General features: G+C 51.3%; 1 protein-coding gene across 1 annotated transcript; it reads right to left on the reverse strand.

Moving 5' to 3' along the window:
- Positions 1 to 1,178: 1,178 nt before the first annotated feature.
- Positions 1,179 to 24,606, reverse strand: kcnk5a (potassium channel, subfamily K, member 5a). Its single transcript, XM_028796323.2, has 5 exons — positions 24,040 to 24,606; positions 6,433 to 6,544; positions 4,671 to 4,837; positions 3,840 to 4,008; positions 1,179 to 3,664 (listed from the first exon to the last, which is right to left on the reverse strand). The coding sequence occupies exons 1-5, from the start codon at positions 24,223 to 24,225 to the stop codon at positions 2,835 to 2,837; spliced, it is 1,464 nt and encodes a 487-aa protein (XP_028652156.1). The 5' UTR covers positions 24,226 to 24,606; the 3' UTR covers positions 1,179 to 2,834.
- Between the last annotated feature and the right edge of the window lie 1,732 nt (positions 24,607 to 26,338).

A 26,338-nucleotide genomic window follows, 5' to 3' on the forward strand; every position in this document is an offset into this window, starting at 1 on the left:
TAAAAGAGCGGCTTCATTCCAGAATCGGGCGACGGCGGAGGAGAGCATGCGGATCAACCGGAAAATCAATTTGTCGAGTAAGAAAACAGGCGGGCGTCGACCAACTGACACTTTAAAATTGCTCTCTCATTAGACATTAAAAAATGGGGCCCTGCCTGACGTCCCCAAGTCGACGCTCATAGGGACAGACGGAACCCCCCCCCCCCCACCTTAAACTCAGCGAGGGTCTCCAAGGCAGGCACTTAATCCTCAAGCCCTTGAACCGTCGTGGGAGGTCACCCCTAAAGTAAAAGTGAGGGTCCACCGCTCCTCAAGTCGGGTTCGGAGGTGCAAGCCCAAGTGGTGGTCCACTAAGCTGTGGGGCAGCAATAAAGCGCCCTCCTAAACATTAAGAGAAAGCAGGGGTCTGGGGGGCCGACAGCAGGAGAGTAAAATAGCTGAGGGGGGGAGACGCCAGCCGAGTCTCAGCCGAGTGCGAGACCACAATGGCGACGGAGATGTCCCACTTACTGAACTAGGGGGGCAGACAGCGGAATGTAAAGGTGTAAAGGTCACTTTCCAAGAGACCCCAACGGTGACAGAGACGCTCGACTTTCATTCTAATCTGCTTGTGAATAAGCGAGAAAAACGCCCACCAGAACGCCACTGCGGCCAGAGACCCCCAAACCCTCCCACATTGTGCATCAATCATTCAGATCTTAGCCAGTGCTCCCTTATTCATCCCATTATAATGGGAGCCCCCCCCGCCCACAAACCCACATTAGAGACTCCAGGACTTTCCCTGAAGCCCCCCACCCCACCTCCCCCCATAGTACCCTTGTGCCAGCCTAAGCCTGGTGAGCAGTAGCCATCGTTATTTTTAGAGACCCCCAGCTCTTCAGTCAGATAAACCACACGGTGTTGGCCCCTCAAACCTATCAGAAGGGTCCCTACATCAGAGCCCCCCCCCCCCCCCATTCCAGACCCTCAAGCCTTCAAAAAAAGACCCCAACTGAGACGTCTGGTTTTCAGAGGTCACTCGCGTCTCTTCCAAAGCTCACCTGCTAGAAACTCAGTTGTTTTAATGGGACCCTAGAAGAGACCCCCAAATCTTTATAATCCCCCCCCCCATACAAAAAAAATGAACACTTGAAAACTCGAAGGTCCCCTTGTGGAGCTTTTTAAAAAACACATTCAGGTTTCTTTTTTTACATATAAAAGGACCCTCAATGAGAGACCCCCACCAAAAAAACCTTTGCAAGTCACCATACTGGACACCCCCCTCAGTAGAGGGTCCCACACTTTTACCCCCCCCCCCCATAGTACCCTTGTGCCAGCCCTTCAGTTGGATGGTCTTTAACTGATAAAGGAGGCACTAATAACCCCACCAAGTACGACGAGAATGGCAGGCTGGAGACCCCTAAAAAGACCCCCCCGCTCCAGACCCTTTTAAGAGCCCCCATTAGAGGCTTCACATCTAAAGGTCTTCCTGATAACAGAAAGCCCAACAATACTCAGTAATGCTCCCCATTTAAGGGGGGCTTGCATACTTCTTTCTAAGCTCCCCCCCCCCTTTTGTGTGGAAGACCTCCAAGTTTGTTATCTTTGCTCCCCCAAAAGCCTTCATGGCACTGGACGCTGAATGTGCCCTCATCGGAGGGTCCCAAACTTTAAGGAAGTTCTTCACCCAGCTGCCAGCCTAAGCCCCCAGTTACAGACCATCCAACCACTTAGAAGAGCCACAGCTGCGGACCCCCCAAGTTCTTTAACATTAAAGCACAAGTTAGCGGAGTTGAGAGCGGGAATGAAAACCGTGGACTATTTAAAAAGTGTTCATAAGCCCCCCATGTCTGCCATAAGGGTCCCTAAGTAAAGACACCCTAACCCTTCAACTCCCCGGCCAGAAACAGGCCTTTAATAAAGACCCCCAAACCCTCCTAGTCCCCTATCTAACGACAAACACCCCCACACCTAATGATGGACCCCCAGACCAGCAGTGCCCAGATTCCCTAGGAACGCTGCAAGCCCCAGGATTCTTCCGGAAGTTTCCTCACACGGTGACTGAATGAGCCCACCCGGACCACCACACACACAGGGGGGGGCTGGGTCGTTGAATTAGGCGGCCCTCGCCATTCCTGTCGCAGCTTGTAACTCGGCAGCTTCCTGCAGTCAGAAGGCTCGGGGCGTAAAACGTGAAAATCCGACAGGTGGGGCACCACTGGCAGATCTCAACACGTTGGCAGGGTGGCAACAAACGCAGCTATGAGAGCAAAACCCCCACAAGGGCGAGGGGTACATTTAGGAGATGAGCGGAGACTTGGCATCGGTGCAGAGCCAAAGGTCTCACTGGGAAACATCAGACTTCTGGGTCGGGACCACCGGAGCGCCCCCTCCGGCACCAAAGTGCAGCCATTTTAAAAACCGAGAGAGAGAGAGAGAGAATCTAAAAGCAGCACAACCGTTAGCAGGCGAGGACTCGGGGGGCCGGAGGTCAGAGAGAGCCCGGGGTGGGGGCAGTCTGCCAGCAGATGACCTCATCAGCCAAGACCCTCTTTTCAAACCTCAAGTTGCTAAAACCGTTGTAGTCCAGGTGACTAGCGTCTCGTCTTTGGACAGAAATCGTTTTCGTGAAGTTCAAGGCAGGCGTTGTGCCTTCAGGAAATAAAAACGTGTGGCAGGACCACAGATCAAAGGGTCTCTCCATCGCTCGGCCGGTGTGACGTCTGCCCCAGCAGTACAGCATGGAGTCCCAGACTGCAGCCCCAAATCACATGTGATGTCCTTTAGGTCTCCACTGACCAGATGTGCAAAATCCAAAGCCTTCCAAAGTGATCAGGAGCAGGGAGGTGGCAGAGTCACGTGGCAGGCAGAAGACGTGGCCTACCGTCCTTGGCGAATTCCTCCACCAAGCGCTCGTAGGACAGGGAGCGCTCCGAGCTGTCGATGGTGAAGACAGAGGAGCCCTCCGACTCGGACACAGCCACCTCGTGCAGCTCGATCTCGTTGTCTTCAAGCGACAGCTTGCCTTTCCGCTGTTCCTCCAAGAGGTTGTCTTCATCGATGAAGGCGATGTTGTTGTTCTGGAAAATGAGGGGCTGGTAATTGTTGCCATCCCACCGGCCTTCGTCGTTGTGGCTTTTGTCCAACTGGTTCTCGAAGTTCCTGTCCTTGAGCTCCAGGTCTTCGGTTTCATGAAGCGGATGGAGAAGTTGCTCCTGGTTCTCCACACCATTCATGGATGCCGAGTCGTCGAACGTGAAGTTCGGAGAGAAGATGGTCACGTCTCGCCGACTCAGGTTGCGGCTGTGCCTGGGAGAGTGGTCGAACCGTAAGATCTTACTACTGGAGCTGGCACTTCTGCCCACCGGGCCGCCGTTCTTCAGGGCCTCAGAGCCGATCTGCTTGATCAGGTCATTGTAGCCCTCCTCCTTCCTGGAAAGGAAGGTGAAGATGTTGACGTCCTCGGAGGTGGCCAAGTGCAGGGCCGGTTTCTTGCGTTGATGGTGTGGACTGCCCTCCAGAGATTCCTTGCGCCGCTTTCTCCGTTTCTTCAGAGCTTTGTGAACTTCCACAAACATGCTGACCTTCCAGTTGATGAAGAGGGACAGCCATGCCAAGCCCAAGTAGATCCAAAGCTCCACGAAGTATCGGTACAGGACGTGGTACTCGATGTCTGGATTGACGCCTGCAGAGAGAGAACACACCACTGATTCAGTTTTCAACTTCTCAGTTTCTTCTCTGCTCATCCTGCGGATGATTATTTGGGGGGGCACCAGGCCTGCATTTTACGTCTCAACTTGCATCACGTCAGGCCATTCTGAGCTTTCTGAACTGGCGGAATCGAGACAAGATGAACTTACCAGCAACCAGATCTCCAAAGCCGATGGTGGCGATGGTGATGAAGGAGTAGTAGAGCCCCTCAACGTACGACCAGTTCTCAGTCTTCATGAACACCAGGGGTGGGAGCACCAGGTGGATAAGCACTCCCCAGATGATGAAGACCGCAGTGCAGGTGATCTGGGCCTTCCTCTGTGCAATGAAGAAGAGAAGGAGGAGAAAGGCTGAGGTCCAACATCAAAAAAGCAAATCAAGAAGCTACACACACAAGGGCGGCAAACCACGAAAGTGAGGGTCCAAAAACCGTCACCAGGTGGGCAACAGCAACGTCACCTCGTGAATGAAACAGGGCTGAGTAAACACATCAAGAGCCAAAGTCACTTAATGGAAAGGAGCGTCAACTTGGCATCGATGCCAATCACACCAGGCAGAGCCAGGAAATGCCAGGCCCATTGGTCAGCACCTCCAGAGCCTCCCATTGGCTGAGGTGGCCTGTCCTGGCCACGCTCCATGTTCTGGCTAACTTAGGAAATGGCCGACCTCACCAACCTGAGTTACCAGAAATAGGGTGGGCGAGGAGACGCTACCTCCCACCACAGGTGGGCAGGAATTATTAAAATGGAAGGAGGGACAGGGACACCCAACAAGTCTGCAGGTGGGGTGAATTTTATTTTAATATTAATAAAAAAATTAACTATGCAGCCAAACCAATGCCAAAAGGTGCTATTGAGGAACAGAAGACCCAACCAGTGATGGTTTCCAAAAGAGACCTGAGGAGCACATCAGTGGCCAAAAGGTCCAGCGGTCTGCCTGATTAACAGGACATCAAAAGAAGAGCGGAGCGGACCACTTACCAGGGCGATACCCCGCTTGGTGAGGAACTGGCCCAGGTACTTCGCCCTTCCACCAAAGAACTTGCCCAGAGCGCTAATCCATGTGAGGCAGAGTGGCACACCAAAGAGCCCGTAGAAAATGCAGAAGACCTGGCCTGGGGACGTCTTAGGGGCGATGTTCCCATAGCCTGTGGGGTGACAAAGAGTGGGGGAGATGGTCAAGTGGTGCCCACTACCCGACTAAAAGGCCTTCATTTTACACTTACAGCTTGGGGGTGCACTCACCATGCAGGTCTAGACTGCCAATGCAGCAGCAGTTGATGGTTCAGTAAACTTCTCACTGGCACGACCAAGCAGCATGTGACACGTCACCACAAGAACAGAATCAAATACAGAACGTCACTTGGATAAACAGGGAAGGCGCTATATCATACTATCTAGGAGTGCCAGTCTGTTAAATAGTGCTATTAATATTTTCCTCGCTTCTGCTATATGGCGCCTTTTCTATCTGGTCCATTAATAGCAGCAAGAAGGTCCCAAGTGCAGAGAACCGTGAAGTCCTTACTTGTGTCTGGCCAACATATACAATGTCACCAGTCGCATGGTAAGCAAGAAAGGGTTAAAATGCAGAACTTCATTTAGTATTATATAGCGCCTTTCCTATCTAACCATCTGCCTGTCTATTAGCAGCAGTCATGCTATGCCATGCAGAGTTCAGTTCAAATCTTGTTGCATGTTGGTCAGAGAGGCAATATGTCACCAATGCCATAATAGAGAATGTCTCATGCCACGGCCCCTAACCATCTGACAGAGACCACCATCAGCAGGTGGTCCCCCTCTGGCACACCTAACTAAATCTAACAACCAGAGACGCTGGACTACTGAAGGCCAAGTGATCCACCCCTAAAAGCAGCTGAAGAAGAGACAGGAAGGCTCCAGCTGCCCTGCCACCCTGTCCTGGATGAGCAGGTTATGTGGATGGGTGTGTGGGTATGGGATTAGGAGGTGTGCTACAAAAAAACAAAAAGGGAGTTGAACTAAAAAGAGCAAACTTGGGCTGGAGAAGAAGGAGCTGGAGGACTGTCCATTTGTGCCCAGTCTATGATGAATCACACCACACTGACAAAGAGAGGTGGGTTGGTGGGTGGCACACTAATTGTCTAAATGGTCATTGGGCGTTGATATCTAAAGGATAAGGGATGCCGGGAGGTTTCAGTGGGCATCACCTGCACCTGCAGCTAGGGGGCGCACTTGTCATGCAGCTCTATATACCACATACATGTGCAGTAAATGACCAAGTAGTGTGGTGGACATTAGGGACCCTCAGATCTCAACTTGGGTTACTTTGGAGAATCTCTGTGAAGACGGTCGGTGAATTTGTTGGGCTGAATGGCTGGTTCTGATCAGAAGTGTCTCAGTGCCAGAACTGGTGGTCTCACCTGTGGCACTGTCTTCATACCAAACAATGATCATCATCAGCAGGTCGTGCCTTGGAAATTTCACCACTTCCTTACCAAACCCTAACAACCAAACATGGACTACACAAAGTCCTACCTTATAGGGTTAGAGAAGGAGGGAAATGAGAAATGGGTCAGGTGGGTCAAACAAGCTGGGGCAGCTGGAGGATTAGTATTACTAATTAGAATTTAGTTAAAGTTTTGGTGTCAGTAGTGGGATCTGAACCCACAACATCTCGTTTGAGGTCCAACGCCTTAACCACTGTGCCAGTCTGCCCGAGGTGCCACTTGTGCTGGTGGCTGGCCACTTTTCTGGAGACACTCACCTATCGTGGTGATCACTGTAGCAGCAAAAATGACCGCATTGGTCCAGTTCCAGTTGTTGAACGTGTGGTTTCCAGTGATGGTGACCCCCTGACCAGCAGCCTCAGACACCACCTGGAAGAAGGAGAACAGAAACATCTGGGGTTACATACGGAGGGACAAAGGACGCAAACAACTCCGAGGTCACGTCTACGGTGACTTGTGCAGGTTGTCCCACCTGAGAACATTCACCATGTCTCCTCTCAAGTGTCCAAGATGCTGGGCTACACCACACATGGTCTCACAAATGAGCAGAGCTGCGCTAAATGAGAACATCTACAGTGGGAAAGCCTTACTGGGAAACTAGAATGACCACCTTTAATAGGACGACCACCTTTAAGGGGGATCAGGACAAGACATTCGGACAGTGACAAGCAGACTGAATGGTCTCCTCTCGTTTGTTCCAACACCCATACTGACCTTCAGCTGCAGGTCACCCCACAGACTCCTGCAATATTTTGTCAAATCCTCCTCCTCCAGAAATACAGAGCATCCATAAAGTATTCCCAGCGCTTCATCACTTTTTCCACATTTTGTTATGTTACAGCCTTATTCCAAAATGGATTCAATTCATTTTTTTCCTCAGAATTCTACACACAACACCTCATAATGACAACGTGAAAAAAATTTTGAATTTTGAATTTTATTAAAAATAAAACAACTGAGACACCACATGTCCATAAGTATTCACAGCCTTTGCCATGAAGCTCAGAATTGAGCTCAGGTGCCTCCTGTTTCCCCTGATCATCCTTGAGATGTTTCTGCAGTTCATTGGAGTCCACCTGTGGTAAATTCAGTTGACTGGACAGGATTTGGAAAGGCACACACCTGTCTATAGAAGGTCCCACAGTTGACAGTTCATGTCAGAGCACAAACCAAGCATGAAGTCAAAGGAATTGTCTGTAGACCTCCGAGACAGGATTGTCTCAAATCTGGGGAAGGTTACAGAAACATTTCTGCTGCTTTGAAGGTCCCAATGAGCACAGTGGCCTCCATCATCCATAAGTGGAAGAAGTTCGAAACCACCAGGACTCTTCCTAGAGCTGGCCGGCCATCTAAACTGAGCGATCAGGGGAGAAGGGCCTTAGTCAGGGAGGTGACCAAGAACCCGATGGTCACTCTGTCAGAGCTCCAGAGGTCCTCTGTGGAGAGAGGAGAACATTCCAGGAGGACAACCATCTCTGCAGCAATCCACCAATCAGGCCTGTATGGTAGAGTGGCCAGACGGAAGCCACTCCTTAGTAAAAGGCACATGGCAGCCTGCCTGGAGTTTACCAAAAGGCACCTGAAGGACTCTCAGACCATGAGAAAGAAAATTCTCTGGTCTGATGAGACAAAGATTGAACTCTTTGGTGTGAATGCCAGGCGTCACGTTTGGAGGAAACCAGGCACCGCTCATCACCAGGCCAATACCATCCCTACAGTGAAGCATGGTGGTGGCAGCATCATGCTGTGTGACTGGGAGACTAGTCAGGATAAAGGGAAAGATGACTGCAGCAATGGACAGAGACATCCTGGATGAAAACCTGCTCCAGAGCGCTCTTGACCTCAGACTGGGGCAACGGTTCATCTTTCAGCAGGACAACGACCCTAAGCACACAGCCAAGATATCAAAGGAGTGGCTTCAGGACAACTCTGTGAATGTCCTTGAGTGGCCCAGCCAGAGCCAGACCTGAATCTGATTGAACATCTCTGGAGAGATCTTAAAATGGCTGTGCACCGACGCTTCCCATCCAACCTGATGGAGCTTGAGAGGTGCTGCAAAGAGGAATGGGCCAAACTGGCCAAGGATAGGTGTGCCAAGCTTGTGGCATCATATTCAACAAGACTTGAGGCCGTAATTGCTGCCAAAGGGGCATCGACAAAGTATTGAGCAAAGGCTGTGAATACTTATGGACATGGGATTTCTCAGTTTTGTTATTTTTAATAAATTTGCAAAAACCTCAAGTGAACTTTTTTCACGTTGTCATTATGGGGTGTTGTGTGTAGAATTCTGAGGAAAAAAATGAATTGAATCCATTTTGGAATAAGGCTGTGACATAATAAAATGTGGAAAAAGTGATGCGCTGTGAATACTTTCCGGATGCTCTGTATCTAAGCCCCCCAAAACTCACCCCAATGCACCTTCATCCACGCAACACGGCAGCCATTTAGGATTTGAAAGGCAGTGGGCTTTTGACGACCAGTCCTGAAAGTCCTTGCGTGGAGAGTGACGTGGGCAAGGAAAGGCGCAGCAAAGTTCAATTTCATGGGCCTTCAAATTTGTAAGAGACGTTCAGTGGAGGTCTGGGGGTCTATCCCGTCCAGGATGTGGGCGGCAGAACGATGCATGGAGGAGAAAACGAAGACAACCGGGAGGAGAACTGAGGCCAGAGAGAGAGAGAGAGAGAGAGAGAGACGGGGACAGACGGCAGGGGCCGCACCGACACGAGCGTCAGCCCCACCAGCTCCGGTCTACGGGACACGCTACTGTTAAAGGGGAGGACTGTAGGCAGCCTTAGTCGTTCGCGCGCATGGATTTATAAGAAAGTCTGAAGTGAAAGCGCGTGACAGTCAGACCAAAGCAGCGCGACCCAATCAGAAGCGGCCTGGTGACATCAGCGCGCCGCCTGGACTCGTGAGGGTGGGGCTGTTGGGGCGCTAATTCCGCTTTAAAGACACGCAATCAACACCGAGCCCCGCGAACAATGCCAGGCCATTTCCTAATCAGCTTAACGCTAAGACGTGACGTTTCGTTTTAAGCCACAGCGCTACTGCGCCCGTCCGTCTGACGCCATAGGCGTAGCCCGGGGGGGGGTCTGTGTGAGGAGATGATTCGAGATTGCCATTCCCCCCATTTAATGAAAGTTACCGTTGAGCGCAGATGGACTTAAGACTGAATCCCGACGTCTCTCACACGCACCCCCACATTTTATCCCGTTGTTCCAATGCAGGGATGCGCGCACGCGCTCAGTGTCAACCTTGGCCGGAGCGACGGCACACAGCGCGACACACAGCATGATATCCAGCATGGCATAGCTTCGCGTTCTTTGGGCCAAATCAACCGAACGGCTTATTGAAGTTTCCTTCTGCCTTATTTGAAATGCTCGAATTGAAAGGCGCTATATAAAACGGAGCTTCCCGGATTGGCGCCGTGCCTTCTGGTCCAAATGAATGATTCGCATTCCCGGAGCGTTGCCGTCTTTTTTTTTTTGTACGATTTGCCCGTAAAGATCGAGGAAGTGAATTTGTACCATAAAGATGTAAGTCACTTTGGATAAAGGCGTCAGTCAAATCAAGTAAATGTAACGACGGGGACGCCAAAACGTCTCTTCGGATTGGACTCCTCGGAGCAGCACGTTCGTTCATTACAAGCGCTCACCGCCACCTCAGACTGCCGGGCACAAGGGGGGGACTAGAAGGGGGTGGGGGGTACCAAATGGAGAAGAGAGCGTCAGCCCAAACTGGTGAAAACGGAACTAACGCGCTTCAGTAAAAGAGGAAAAGTCTTAAAAGGGTCTTCAGAAACCCACCCAATCAGCTCGTCCGCCTGTCAGAGAATTACTTTTAATCTAACAAAAGATTTAAATTGACCCGTTATATTTGATGATGATGATGATTTATATAAAATATGAGAAATATACCCAAACTAAAGTTTTAAAACCGTGAAGCGAAGATCCGGCCAATGCGCGCGCAACAGCTATGTTGTGCACGCGCATAACCCAAGCCGAAGCATGCGCAGACGGTGACAGCTGGTCTTTTTTTTCCCCACTAGTCCCCCTCCCCCCAAGTTGGAGGTAATGTTAGGACGGTGTCAGGTGGACAGTTAGAGACCACCTGAGTTGGCGGGCTCTTAGGACCACCAAGTGAGAGGAACCGAAACTCCTGAGAAATGAAATGAAAGACCGCAGCTATGGAGCCACGCGAGCGAATTCAGCAGCGCGTGTCCAGTCTGTTAATGATGAAGTCGTGCAGAGTGTGTGTGTGTGTGTGTGTGTGTGTTGGGGGGCTCGCCGCGCACGATGGCAGTTCAAAGACCGCACTTGTGGCCCTCATGTCGCATTTTCTGTTGATGCCAATCAGCTCCCGTCCGTGAGGCTCACTGGATTACCTTTACGGGCATTGGGAGGGCAGTCGGGGGTCGTAAACCAACACTTATCACGTTTCCTGGCCAGTACAGACTGATAAGAGAGCCCACGCCTATCCCCACCATAACAGGCCTATAGGGGGCACCAGACTATCCCATTCACCCCCAACAGGGACAATGAGAAGCAACTGGCATGATGCCAGCGAGTGGCACAAATGCCCACTTGTATGCAATTCCTTCAACAATGAGGTACATGGAGACTCGTGATTTAAAAGGCGCTATAAAAATTAATCAGCAACACTCCTCCATTTTTGCTTTATCCTTGCCCCTTATTCACCCAGTGCCACACTTCTGCCAGCTTTTCATTACATATGCCAACAGCAGCTCTCTTCTTTTTGTTACTTGAGAACATTGATGAGAAAGTGCTTTATATGAAAGGCGCTATATTTAGGTCCCTCTAGGACATTTGTGTCAGGCGCTCAGATGGTGGGCACATACATAAAGTGAGACCACAATTCAAGACAAGACACCCACAATGTGCCCCCCAGCTCTGGCGACATCCCCAGTCTGGATTTTGGAGCCAGTAAGGGAGAAATGTGTACTGCCAGGCCAGTACAGGAGAAGCCCAGGGGGCACATGCCCACTTTGATTAAAAGTTCACAAACTGGCACAAGGGCAGCTAAAGACAACTTCTTTCTTTATTTCAGATGTCACCATGTAGACACCGTGACACCGTGGTCTGAAGAGGGCAAAGCCTACCCGCTGTGGGGTCCAAGCATCAAAAACCAAGTAGCTGCTGGTGCGACTTCCCCAAGTGAAAGGCACTATATAGAGAAGCACAGGGGCTTCCCTGGTGCCTACAGGCGGTGACCTTGCGCTGCCCTCACACTCTGGCCGTCGCCGTGTTGGCACAGACAGCGGAACGCATTCCAACTCGGCGACCTAATTGCTGTTTTTGTAAAACCTCCTGAAGAGGCCGAGGTACAAACGCCACAGCCGGCTAATTTAGTGTCCCTAGGAGATGAGACGCGGCGTCTCAGGGAGCCTGTAAACAGGCGGCCACCTCCGTCACAGTCAAGAGTCACGCGGCGGTCACAAGGGCGAGAGGTGAGCCTGCGGGACGCCATGAATTGGGGCACTGCCAGCAGAATCCAACCCTGACCCTCATGTAGGTGGGCACAAACAAGCAAGCTACTGATCACTGACACATGCCACCTCATGTGAGTCTCAATGGGTCAGCTGCCCAGTGGCTTTTCTTGGGCATTATACACATTTATTGTTGTTGTGAAAGGCGCTATATAATAATACGAGATCACAGGCCTAACTACTTAATGCACTCCATATTAGAGGAGATAAAAGAAGATGGAAAGCATGGCAAAGAAGTCCAATCCGTGTGCCACATGTACCTGCTCTGTCCACCTCGGGCTCATGGTGAGGTGACAGTGGCAGGTGCAAGGCAGGAACCGAATCAGTGCCACCCATCAACCGGATCTCCAGGTCCTCAGGATGTGTGACAACACCGACACAAACACAGCAGAAAAGGCAGGGGCTGTGGTAACCACTGTGCCACCCAAGAAGTCAAATCTTGCAGGGTTTTATTTGAAGCCTTGCTGGGTCCTGCCTTGAATCAAGTGCTGCCAGGTTAGGCTCTGGCCACTCATAGACCTTAAAATGAAAATAAAAGAATGGACGGAGTGACAGAACACGAGTCAGAAAGAGGTCAGCTACATAGTGACAGGGACGTCATTGTCCTCAAATTTAGGCAGCCTACACCCAGAAGTTGACATTAGGAGGTCTGGTGTCACAAACTGGTGACAAAGTGATGCTCAGTGAGACAATGCCCATTACAGTTAGACAAATTTAAGCGATGCCCCAAATCGAAGTCCATCACTGTCATGTGCCTGCATCCCACTGTACCCTTCACTGTCATGCCAAGGTTATGCTGCACAATAAGGAAAGGGACTTTATTAAAGTCCTGTGAGTCACATCATCTCCTGGTGCCCACAACTATATTCTGTAATGGCAGTGAAAGGCACTATATAAAACTGTTTCTTCCATTAAAGCTGATGATATTCCCAGTTTTCCAGAAAATGTCCAGCCATTCATACTGGGTCACCAGTTTTAAAAAAAGGTGCCAATTGGGCTGGAAATGAAACCCCACATCCCTGGTGCTGCAGCCCTAAGCACTGTGCCACCCTGGCATTTGTTTCATTAGATGTGAAGTTCTGGTGCATGCCACATGACCCGCTAGTGCCGAAGGTGCTGGGTTATAAAGCACAAGACTTAGTTTTTCCCTGTTGGCATCCTGAGCAGGTGCCACCTCACATCCCAGTGCTCACAAAGCAACATCACTGAAAGAAATGTGCAATTCCAGTCTAGTGCCAGTGTGAAAAGGCGCTTTATAAAGGCAAAACTGAGCTAAGGTGGTCTCCACTACCCTGTGTGACAAAGATGCAGCAATGAATCAATGTAGTGCCATGGGGTGGGCATCTGTGGAAAGGTGCTATAAATAAAACACAAAAAAGACACAACACAACTTAGACCCCCAAATGTGCCAGTCCTAAAATAGCCGGCACTGTGGCAGCATGGCATGCCGTAGACCCAACACCAGAGTAAAATGGCAATGAGGCATCTGAGACACTAAGGAGGGCATGGGGGTGACAAAGTAACAATGTAGCCAATGCCAGGTTTGGGGTCAGCCTATCGTGGCTAAATGACTTAATCCCCCCCCAAGGAGCCAGTGACCAGGACCTCCTCCAATTAACCAGCCAGGCCATGTGTCCATCACTTCAGTTCATCAGTGCCACCTCAGGTCCCCGTGGCACAAGCTGCCACAGTTCGACTAATATATTTAGTCTTTTTCTATGAAGCAGCCAGCCTATTATGTCTTATTTATATCCTGTAGGCCAAAAACCACAAAGCCAGTAGGATGGTCGTCCATTACTGCAGCGGGCAGATAAGATGGCGAGCACCAAGTGACACCCGCCCTCCTTCTGCTTATCAAAGCCATTAGGATGCCAGGGATGGGACACCAGCATGAAATCAGCCAGTTATCCAGCCCATCATTCAGAGATGCAGCCATGCACTTCCTCACCCCGATGGGGGGGCGCCATCTCAATATATTTGACCTCAGACACATCACTGGACCACCAGGACGGTGTCCCGTCTGAATGTCCACTGAGGGGCAGGACGGCTCGAGTGACATGGGACGATTCTGGCTTTTCTAAAGCTTACATCAGACTGGAGGTTTCAGGTTCATCTCCACAATCCCACAGCACGTGCGCTGGATGATGTTGAAGCAGAAGCCTGGAACTCGGAATCTGAATTTTAGGGACGTCCTGCTGACACTCCTAGCATTTTGGTAGCCAGCAACTAACAGAGAGAAATCAAACCCCGGTGCCAACCAGAAGGCGCCCTAAAGGGACCTCATCTCTGCAGCTCCGCCTCCCTCCGTCTTGTGCCCCGCCCCTTCTCAAACTCCTCCCACAGAATGTGACACAAAGCTGACGTCAGGGAGATGAAAGTCCTGCTCCCCTCCACGGCCATTCGGCAGTGGACCACCGCTGGCAAATGGCAGCAAGACGAAGACGAATGGTCACCACAGCCTGTTGGCTTCAGTGTCCCAGGTTCAAATCCTAACCCCTTCCCCGGTCTGTGTGGACAGGAAAGGCGCTATATAATATACGGCAATGTAGACGTCAAACGGTCTTTTCAGGGAGACATGATGTGGGTGAAGACTAAAGGGCAACGCTCAGCCTTCATGACCTTCCGGTGCCACCCCTGGACTGGAGGAGGGCGCCCTTGAGGAGACGGGACGTCACTACCTCACCAGCAGCTAGTGAAGAGCGCAGGGCCTGTGGGCAGACGTCATCCTTGGACTTTGCTGTTGTCCCTGCCTCTTCATTTAACTACCTGGGGTCATTCCTGGCCGGGACCCCCAACTTTCAGCAGATCTCTCTGGTGTTGCAGATAACAAGAGACAGACAGACAGACAGAAGTCGTGATATAATCAACATGGAGGTGAAAGGCGCGATATGATAGACAGACAAGCGGGGTGAACAAGGCTGTGGCCGGTCTAGGTCGCCGTGCCTTCTGTTTGAACACAGACTCGTGTGTGTGTGTGTGTGATGTCACTTGTACTTCATATTGTGACCCCTTTAAAGTTCACTAGAAATTCGACGGCATTAAAAATGGCAGCCCGCCATCTCTTTAGCTAGGTCCTGCTCGGATGTCAAATTAAACCCCACGCCATGCGACAGTCCCCGACTCTCGCCGGAGAAGCCCTGCTGCGAGTCAACCCGGGGGGCTCGTCCCAGACCGCGTGGAGGTTTGTGCAAGCAGCGCGGGCACGATGCAAGACCTTCAGACCGGATATGCGCGCCCCCGACGCTGCTGGTCCCGGGACGCTTGCTCGCTCGCTCGCCGTTTTGGGGGCGCTGCGGTTTACTTCAGGAAGCGGCAGGGTGTCGACGGAGGTTTTGAAGACCCTCTGCTTAAACCGAGCAACCGTTTAAAGAGCCGTTAGGATCCACTGAAGGAGTACGCGTGCGCATGCGCGTTCTGGAGTGCCGCTCAAAGACGACACGCCGACTTAGCGGCGATGGCTTCAGACGGACAGGCGCAGAGACTTGGGGGCAGTTCGTGTTATTGATGTCCATCAGCTGCATTGAGACCCCCCCATGTCTGCGGTGGGCAGGGTGGCTTACTGGCCGAGGTATGAGGGTGGGTTGATTTGGACTCCTTAAGTGGGTCATGCCTGCCGCCTAGTAAATGAGACACGGAAACAAACGGACTGTAGCTTTGTATTCATATATAGCGCCTTGACAAAGGGTCCTCTCAGCATTGGCACGATACAGGCATGCGGGAGTTGGGAGTCTAAAGCCCAGCTCGTCAAGTCACCCCCCCCCCTATTTTTATGACAGCCGTTACATCACCTGGCTTTCTCTATTCATAATTAAATTCTTCTTCCTCTTCCTCCTCCTCTTCTTCCTCTTCCATTTCCTGCCCCATCACACACCACAACACGGAGGCAGGCAGGCAGGTCAATCCGAGTTAAACTTTTGACCCATCGACAGGTGGTAAACAAGGGCAAAGTCCACATGGGTGGCAGAGAATGGCTTGGCAGCACCCGCAGTCAGGCCAAACATCACGCCAACCACTAATCAGACACATAAGTGGGCGTCTTTCACTTCTGGCCATTGATTGCCCTCCCCCAACAGTGCCCAGAAAAGGGGCACACAAGCCCGAGCTGCTGTGTGCCATCTGATTGAAGAATATGAATAAGCCATATAAACACTGAACATGCCCACAGTGCCAGGCTCATTCTACTGCCCCCCACTCCGAGGCACTGCCACCTTCCACCCAGCTAGGGACTCAAACACTGTGTGCCCCACCCATGTCCATCTAATGGGATTGATCAAAATCAAAATATATAGAAGATTAAGGAGAGAGGAGCCCTGCATATGCAACACTATGAGCTGTGCCCACACTGGGGTGTCTGAACTGGGACCCCCATCTGAACAGCTCAAAGTGGGATTTGTACTGCGAGAGCGACTTGGAAAGGGTGGCATTGACCTTAAATGGCCTCCCTGCAGGGTGGTGTGAAGTGGAGGTTTCCACCAGAAGGGAAATGTTCAAAGTGCCAACCTAGATGCCCACTTCCATTCCCACTGATTGGGCATTGTGGGACTGCAGTGACTGGTGGTGAGCACCCTCATTTGTGCAACTGGCAGGCTGATCATGCCTGCTGTCAATGAATAACTGGTCATACCCTTGGAAGAGCCAAGGTGTCATAAAGAGAAGGGGCAGTTGGCATTGAAAAGTTAAATACTAACCGGAGTGGGCAGGAGTGCCAGTCAGCACTTTCACAGCCCTGAAATGCTCATTACACTCAAGACAGAAGTGGGCTGCTGGTAGGTGGGAGTCTTCATTCGGACGTGCCAGGCTGTAGTTGGACACGTGACTGCAGGTGACTGCCAGCCCCTCGGAGAGCCACCCAGCTGGGGACACAAAGGTCGACTCCCAGAAGGCCTGCAGTCACAACATGGGGTGTGTGTTGTTGCTCTTTGAGCCCCTGGCACTGCCCGCCCACCTGCCCTTTACTGATTGGACCGATGCACCAGACAAATGGCTGCCATCTCCAAGTCAGCCCGTCACCCTGACAATATTTAAATGACGGCTCGATAGCAAAGTGTCAGTTAAGTGAGTGCAGTGCCACGACCCGCCACAGGGGGTGCCCTATCAGTCTTGATAGCGGAGCTGATTTTGGGTCCCATGCGCCAATCATCATTTTGTTTCAAGCTCCTCCTGCCCTAAAACAGCAGTGGTGATGAACTCAAATTCCAGTATGGGGGTCATTTCATGTGCCCACAATCCCACTCTTTGACATGTACAAGGAAGTCAGCTGAGAAAGGCGCTATATAAAAGTCTGACCAGTCTAAAGTGACAGCAGGACCGGCCCGGGGGTACAGCAGTTCACACCATCTGTGGCAAGGCCCAAGCCCATGTGTCAGGTGCCTCCAGTACCAGCAGCTGCCCATTAAATGCCCCACAGGCACTTGTGAATGCCAACATCCCATGCAGTTCAAAACACAGCCAACACCCATGGCCCCGGCCCACTCAATCAGCTCGGAGGGGTGGCACCCCCAGACCACCATCGACACATGATCTCCTCACATCGTCAATCAAAAGCGGGCAGCTGTGAGATGGCGCCACCCACCCATTCACCCGCAGCCACAATGCTCCCTTTGTGAGGGTCCGACACCAAAGCCTTCCCCACGGTGACCTCGCTGTGAGTCCCATTGAGATGCAGAGAGGCTGCGGTCAACAGCTGCTGCCGCGGTGGCGGGGTGGCGCTCGCCAACTCCACAGGCCACGCCCACCACCTTTTGACCTCAGGAGCTGCTGGGGTGGGGGCAGGGCGCCTGAAGTTTGTGCTCGGCTGGGCCTGCTATAGGCTTGGGGGGGGGCCGTGCGGTTTGGGGGTCTGCCAGCACTTCATCTGCTAGTCGAGTGAAATAAATCCACAATGACACCTGCTGGGAAGGGGGGCCGGCCAGATAAAAGACCACTGTTACCGCCCCCCACACACACACCCCTCCCCCATGGGTGAGACAAAAAACAAACCTGAATTAAATCAAACAGACCACTGCAGTGCCAGGATGAGGACCCTCAGCCCCCCAGTGCCAACCACATTTCCAAAGTAAAATCCAAAGACCCCCAAAAAAGAGTCTCTTGTGCACAATAAAACAAAAACCACAGGTGGGTGGGGGGACCTATACACAATTGGAGGGGCCGGGTTCTCGAATAACAAGGCCAAGTGGGCAAATGGTGGGCACTGCCGCTTTTCAAAGTCTTTGCAAAATCTCCAAATTCTGTGCCCCCCTTTATGTTTGTATTAAAGAAACCCACCAACTTAAGTGAGGTGAGGTGACCAACAGTCAGGGGCTGATATTGGAACATCAAGGGGGGGGGGGAATACAGAGGCCCACAGAAAAGGCGCTATATAAATAAAGTGTAGTCTCTTATATAGTACCATGCCTCCCTACCAGGAAAATAATCCAATTTTATACAAGTGACCACTCAAGCAAGGTGCAGTGGCCAGCAGTCCAAGAAGAGGAGATGCCAAGTGGGCATGGAAGAGCAAAAATAAGGGGGGGGGCTGGGGGGTTAATCACTACTTCTACACGAATTCACTGTCATTTTAATATAGCGCCTTGCAACATCACAAAAACAAACAATCAGCATTTCACAAGAAGGCGGACCCCCCAGAGGAGACTCGACGTTTAGAAATGACGGGCAGAGCTGGGGAGGCAGCTGATGGCCTCAAATGCCAGAAGACCCCCTTTGGACTGTCAACTGATCAGGCCATCATGGACATCTAGTGCCTCACAAGACCACGTGGACATCCCTGGACCCCACAAGCACATGACACCACACACTGCCTCTCACTGGCACTACCCACAGAATCAGCAAGTCCCTGCCAACAAACGTCATCCCTCAGGGTCTTATGGGGAGCCTACAAACTAGAGACGTGGTGGTGTTATATAGCGCCTTTTTTGAGGGCATCTCATAATGGAGACACTGCACACACTTGTTCAGAATCCCACTGGGACCTTCTTGTTCTATATAGCGCCTTTCAAGACTCACTCCAGGGGTGCATTTACCCAGATCAAGCTTCCCCCCCCCCCCATTATGTCACATGCCCCCTTAATAGTTTGGCCTAGCGCTGGTACCATCCCAGAATCGTCACTCCAAATGCATGGCGATGTGATGTTGTATAGCGCCTTGCATAGCGTATCCAGGGCCACTTCCTGCCATAATGAGATGGTGGGTGGTTCCTGACCCCCACAGACAGGAGTGGTGGGGTCCCCAAAATAGGCGTACCATGGCAGGTACCCTTAGATGCCTTGCTACATGCCCGTATTTCTTCAAGGTCACTTGGTCCATGGCAAGACTTGAACTGGCAGCCTTGAGGTTTACCGTTGAACGGCGCTGCCACTAAGCAAACGAGACGAACAGCAGAAAACACCACGAGGGCGGGCATGTGGGCAGGGTAATGAGATAAAACAAAGTCAAGATAACCAGGAGCAGATAAGGAACCGAGCTGGGCATCACGAGGAAGGCTGCAGGTCACGGAGGGTGTGCCCCAGCACGCTATGTGAGAGGGTACTTCACACGAAAGACGCTATATTGGGCAAAATCAGTTAGGAAAGAACACGTCTGCATCATAACAGACATGGCGACTGTGGGAGACCCCCAAATGGAAACTTCAGCACCTGAGTCAGTTGTAAAAGACCCCAAAACTGCTCAGCGCCAACCAAGAGTGCAGTTCACGGGTGCCATGCATGCACACCTTGCCCGCTTACCGCCGTATCTGTACTGGCCTCGTGATATTGTCACTTAGAATTTAACAGGTACCTTTATCAGAAGTGACTGACAGGTGGCTCTTTCTTCTGTTAACAGAGCCAAGCGGAGCTCAGGCAGGTGACGTGACCTGCTCAGGGGGGTCACACCACATACGTCAGATGAAGAACTGGAACCCCCCAGCCTCAGAGTCTCAAGTCCAAAGCTGTACCCGCTCTGCCACGTTGCCTGCATACCAGCAGTAATGGTGTTCACAAAAAACACATTTTATATTCAAGGCACTATATACCCGAGACAAGCCGAAGTGTCACCTGGTCCAAAGTTAGTCAATCCAGTGCCTCAAACCACGTGGCACAATAAACTTCACATGCCAAGCCACAAGCCCCGCTTCATTGATGTACAGGACATACATGACAGTGGGGTGGCACGGAAGGCAAACAGGTAAATGAAACGCTGCCACAAATCCTCATATGTCAAGGTGGCTGGCAGCTGCCCTTTGGTGCCCCATCATATCAAAGAAACAAGAGCTAATCAGACAGTTACGAGTGTCAGCGGGGGGATTAGCACAGGAATTCATTTCTGAGGAGTCACAATCAACTTGTTGGAACTGTTGTGAAACAGACTTCAGGGATGGCATCACATTCTAAGCCCACCTCTTCGGGCTACGCCTATGGATGAAACCCCCCATTGATGGCGCAACAGTGTCAGCCGAACAGCTGGAAATACCCAGGAAGTGAAGCGCATGGACGCCTAGAATGTTCTGGCACTCCACCCATCAATGTGTGGCACTCCACCTGCTGTGTTGTTGGCGCGGAGGAGTAATGCATGTGTTATTCGACATCATCATCACTACTACTTATGTGGCTGACAACACCCAATTAGCTCCATTTCTTTTGTTTAACCCCCCCCAACTGGAGCACAGGCAGGTGACGTGACCTGCTCTTCTTGGTCACACATTGGTGTCAGCAGTGGGATTGGAATGCCCAACCCCAGGGTGTGAAGTCCAAAGCCTGTGGAGTCATGGCGCACTCCCAGTTATACCTGCGTGCCAACGCCAGTGCAGCCAAGCAGATAAAAGTGCAACTTGTATGCTGGCTGCCATGCGCTGCCATTCTGCACCCCACCTGTCTGATAAGTGGCGGGCACACTGCAAAAGATCTAAAAGTGAAAGGGCGAAGTTTACATTTAAGGTGGACATTCCAGGGCATCGTTTCCACTTGCAGTCGTCCATTCCATTCTTGTTGTGCTGCTGCTATGTCATCCAAAGGATTGCCAGCCTCGGGCATTAGAGGGCTCTGCACAGACCTGTGCCATAGACGAGCTAGAAAAAGCTGCTCTCATTTTGAAAGTGAAACGCGTAGAACACACACACCCACCCACCCCTCCCGCGGTCCCCAAATCCGAGACACTCCGCCAGCGGAGATGTGTCACCACGGGACCTCACGATTTGGGAATGGCACCTTCTACCGGTCGCTCGTCGACCCCCTGCTCCTCTGCCTTTCCATTAGGCCCGTCTCGGAGCGGCTCGTCCCGAATTGTAGGTATCGCGAGCCGCCCGGGCGTTGCGTCAGGTTGCGGTGCTCGCGGGCAGAACGCGTGACTGCACGTTTTTCTTTTCTTTATTTGTAAGTTTTGCGCAAACGAGCGCTTTAGCGGTGAGAGTGCTGGGCGCGCCCGACGGGCGACGAGTTTCAGTTAGAAAGAAAAGGGCGAGCCGTCGAGAAAGGGGGGGTTTGGTGCGGGATCAGCGAGGAATACACGGGACCCCGCACCTCGCCGAGACGGGGGCGCGCGGGTCAGGCCGGCTAGCTCACAGCTGGACATTTTCAGCGCGCCCGCTCTCTCCTGCACGCGCATCGCATTGAGCTGAATCGATGCGCAACTTTTAAATGGCGAGAGTCGAATGGAAATTTGGCTGTGGGAGCCGAGGCGTGAAAAGATCCCGCGGAGATCCGCCTGGAGGAAAGCGCGGCATTCCTGAAAAACTGGAAAAGCGGCGAGGCGCAGCGATGACCCCGGCGCTGTTTACTTATTAAGCGCGGCTCTTCTGTACGTCGGCTTTGTAACTGCGCTCAGATGAGTGAAGTGCGCGTGCGCGTGTCCGGTTTAGCAGGGCCGAAGCAGGACGCAAATCACGCGAGGACAGGACAGCAGTCCATTATAGGGGACTCTCGTCCACTGGGACAAATCAGCCGGGCGGATATGGATTGTGGAATGTAGACGGTGAAAATCGGCCATTTAAGCCCATCGCCCATAACGCAGCCCCCTCGGCGCACCGTTCCGCAGAGCGGGCAGACTTTAATCACCGGGGTGGCATTTCCGGTTTAGTTATAAGGGGTATGTGTGTGTGTGTGTGGGGGGGGGTCTTCCGCTTCGAGATGGTGCCCATCCACACACAGGTAGGGTGTATTGTCGTGTCTAAGCACGCGCACCCCTAATCCACAAGGCTGTCGACTCAGTTTGTGTCCGCCATCTAAACACGGAGTGACCCTGAGCAGGTCACTTAACTTGTAACTATGTAAATCCCCTGGGGTTGTCCCTGCTTTGCCCCGATGCTTCCCCTGCTCTGGACAAGCGCGTTTAGGAAATGTGGGGAGCAATTGAGGACTCTGAAGTTGTAAAGTGCCTTGGGATGCTCTCCACAAGTGAAAGGCGCTATATAAAACACATATTAGGCTTTTTCCACAGTACTTCAATTTCCATATTTAATAAGTTTTGGGGGGCAACGGGCAGTAAAGCGCACCAGTCCCAGCTCACCCCCAGCACCAGTAAGCTTTTGGGTGTCTGGCTTCATACAAAGGCTTTGGGACGGAAAGGTCCAAGGTCACGTGCTCAGTCCACAATACTGTGGCATCTTCAAGGGGAACTACAGAAAACCAAAAGCCCGTCAGGTGACCATAGGGCGCTTGTGACCCACTTGCCAAAGGTTGCCAGCTCAGTCCTCTTCACTCGAGTCACTTCATCTTCAATGTAAGGCGCTATACAGCAGCTTTTTCCTATATGCTAGTAACGTGAGGGCGAGGACGCCGTTCTCTGTACGAATAAGGCGCTATATATCATCATTAGTATAAAGCTGGCCTGCTGCTCTGTGTATCAATGACGTAATAGAAAAGAAGTGTGCTGCTGTTCAGTTGGTGTAAGGCGCTATATATCGTCCAATGCACAATTTACTAGTAAAGAAAAGGGCTGCCATCAAGGACTGTGCAAGGCGCTATACATCATTTCATAAATTATTAGTGCTGCGCCGAGGTAGTGATGGCTGCATGAAAAAGGCGCTATATTTGATCATGTCCATAATATAGTAATAAAGTGAATTGGGCTGCTGTTCAGTGGGTGTTAAAGACGCTATAAACCATCCATTCCAAGCCGTTAATTCTACAATCCATTAGCAAATGTCCTCGGGTGCTGCTGACCGTATGTGCAAGGCGCTATACAGCCTCCATGTCATATATACTAATAAGGAGATGCTGTCCACCGTACGAAAAGGGCGCTATATACATAATTCTATACTATGGTAGTAAAGAGAACTGGGCTGCTGCTCATTGCATGTACGGCGCTATACATCATCCGCTCGCTGTGTCAATAAGGCGCTATACATCAAGTGCCTTTAGCGTTTTTTTTGTCCCGTCTGTTGTATAGCGCCTTTTACTAGAATTAAGAGTCGGGCTGCTTTTCGCTGTATGAATAAGACGCCGCACGCCATGAGCCACGGGATTCTGCTCGCTGCATGTGAAAGGCGCTATACGCCACTGCGTTTCCAACACGGCGCGCCTTCGGCTCCCAGTCACAAAGCTGCGCGTGCGCACACACACACACACACACACAGGGTCTTCTCGTTTAAAACCCAGCGCCGTTTTCTTGGCACTCTTTCTCGGTCCACACCTTCCTCGGCGTGTGAAAGTAAACTGCAGCGCAAACACTCAATTACAAAGGCGGATAAACACGCGGGCGGGCGGCTGTTAGCGCCATGCCAAATAAACACCAAAGCGGGGCACAAGAAAAGGCAGCTGACGTCTTAAACCGAGCAGCGCCCGGACGCAAACACGGGTTCAAAGTGTAAGGGCTAAAGAGACAAATCCGAAAAGCCTTCGAATTAAATAAAGTGCAGGAGGAATAAGCCACCCAGACACTGGACGAGGCGCACTTTGCCCCGGTGCTGTTACGCGGGTGCAGACCCCCTGGCCAGTTCAACACGAGAATACGTTGGAAAATCCGTTTCGGTGCCCAACTCAGCTCCTGACTCGGGGGTTCCGGTTGTCTCACTTAAGTCGGTTTGACCCCCCCTGCCCCCGTTAATTGACTGTGTGTTGACATTTGTCCTTTCATTGCTCATGCGCATTATTAAACGTTTTTAAGCCAGTCCTGCTAACCATATACGGACAGGTTCGGCTTGGATTCGGTTTCAAATCCTCCATCGTTTAGGCTTCGGTTTTAACCCAACCGATTTTAAAAGCAATAAAGTTTGGAAAACGACCGCGGGGCTTCGCACACGTCTGCCATTTCATTCAACTCGACTTCTGCCTGCCCACTTCACGTTGCCGTTGGACTTCAGCTAAACTTCTGGCTTGTTTGTTTAAATCGCCGCCCTCTGATCCACTGCCCCCCCTGGCCAAGCCGGCTCTCTCGTTCCGTTTCTTACCTCGAGGATCCTCTCCAGGTCCTTCTGGGTCAGACACGGGATGTCCTTGATGATCTGGGACTTTTTCAGCTTGTAGTCGTCCACCGCTCTCTGCCAGTTGGGCTCCTCCAGCACCTGGAAAATCGCCGCTCCGATGGACAAGTAAAAGATGATCGCGGAGGTCAGCAAGGGGCCCCTGTCCACCATACTGGACTTGCCCTTTGCGGCCCAGTCTAACTCGTCGCGTGAAGGAGGCTCGGGGAGGTCCCCAGGTTTGAATTTGGAGCAGCGCTACGTGGGGCGCATGCTCACAACGCCGCTCGAGACATCCGAAGAGCGCCCGCCGGAGTTTCTCAACTTTCTCGAGAGTGCAGTCAGGTGCGGGGCGCTACCTGTGGCTCGCGTTCGCGATTTTGGCATAAACTCCAACTTTCGAACAGTTCAGGGCCACTGAAAACACACCGGGAGGCCACGAAGTCCAAGGTGAAGACTCACAAGCCGTGCCGTCGCGGGACAACAGCACACCCTCGGTGAGGCGCCCTCTCCACGTGCTCGCGCTGACTATGTAAATGACCGAGCGTCCCACTGATCTATTTGAGGGCAGACAATGAGAGAGAGGCGGGGCCTCGAAACTGGGCGCCGCCCTCTAGGCTGACGGACACCCGCGTAATGACAGGACAGGTAAACTGGCGGGCGAGTCGGGACATTAGTCACAGGCTCCGTCCAGCGAAGGACAAGATCGCAAACAGGATCAGCGCCCGTAAATTAGAGGAACCTTCGGCCGCTTGTTGTGCTCCGGATAAACTCCTGTTGACGAGAAAGAAGACGGCAAGCGTGTCATTTGGAGGGGATTTACTGAGCACCCCAGCCAGCCCATTAAACCCAAACACCCCCCTCCACCCCCCATCCCTAGCCCCCCCTCCACTGCACCAGAAAGGTGGAAAGGCGCCTGCCGGAGACGTCGAGGGGATCAGCGCTGGGATTTCCAGACTTTCAGAAGTACAGTAGTGGGGTGCCAAACGAGCGCTTCGCGGGGGGGTTGGGGGAGGCGCTATATAAGCTGAAATCACGTGAAGACTTTTAGAAACGGGAGAGAATCGAGTCGAGCGGCAGGGCGGCCTTTCCACTACAAGGCTTGCGTGTCTGTTTTAGAAACCGGCAAAATGCACAAAATTTATAGGGGCAGCACCACGTGTGCCAACGGACGGGGGGAGTGGGGGGGGAGTAATGGGCAGGAATCCCCCAATTGGCAAAATGAACTGCAGAAAGGCTACTGGTAGTCCAGTTCAGGGTCACGATGGACGACAACAGGGTTTGGGGGGATTGGGCGGCAATCCTGGACGGGACGTCTGGCCACCGTAGGAACAAGTCACGCACCCCCCCCCCCCCCCGCAAGTGGCATATTGGGACTTACTGACTTCACAGGGATTAGCTGTCTATCTGTTATCTATCTATCTATCTATCTATCTATCTATCTATCTATCTATCTATCTATCTATCTATCTATCTATCTATCATATAGCGCCTTTCATATCTATCTATCTATCTATCTATCAGTTATATAGCGCCTTTCACATCTATCTATCTATCTATCTATCTATCTATCTATCTATCTATCTATCTATCTATCTATCTATCATATAGCGCCTTTCATATCTATCTATCTATCTATCTATCTATCTATCTATCTATCTATCAGTTATATAGCACCTTTCACATCTATCTATCTATCTATCTATCTATCTATCTATCTATCTATCTATCATATAGCGCCTTTCATATCTATCTATCTATCTATCTATCTATCTATCTATCTATCATATAGCGCCTTTCATATCTATCTATCTATCTATCTATCTATCTATCTATCTATCTATCTATCTATCTATCTATCTATCTATCTATCATATAGCGCCTTTCATATCTATCTATCTATCTATCTATCTATCTATCTATCTATCTATCATATAGCGCCTTTCATATCTATCTATCTATCTATCTATCTATCTATCTATCTATCTATCTATCTATCTATCTATCTATCTATCATATAGCGCCTTTCATATCTATCTATCTATCTATCTATCTATCTATCTATCTATCTATCTATCTATCTATCTATCTATCAGTTATATAGCGCCTTTCACATCTATCTATCTATCTATCTATCTATCTATCTATCTATCTATCTATCTATCATATAGCGCCTTTTTCGCCCCAGGACGCGCGCTCCACTCCCTTTTTCAACTCTCCGGATGTCATCTCTTCTTTTCTTTGGTCACTTCGGCCCTCCCATCTCCCTGGTAACTCAGCCGCTGAA

The sequence above is a fragment of the Erpetoichthys calabaricus genome, chromosome 3 (genome assembly GCF_900747795.2).
Source record: "Erpetoichthys calabaricus chromosome 3, fErpCal1.3, whole genome shotgun sequence".
Taxonomy (NCBI): Eukaryota; Metazoa; Chordata; class Cladistia; order Polypteriformes; family Polypteridae; genus Erpetoichthys; species Erpetoichthys calabaricus.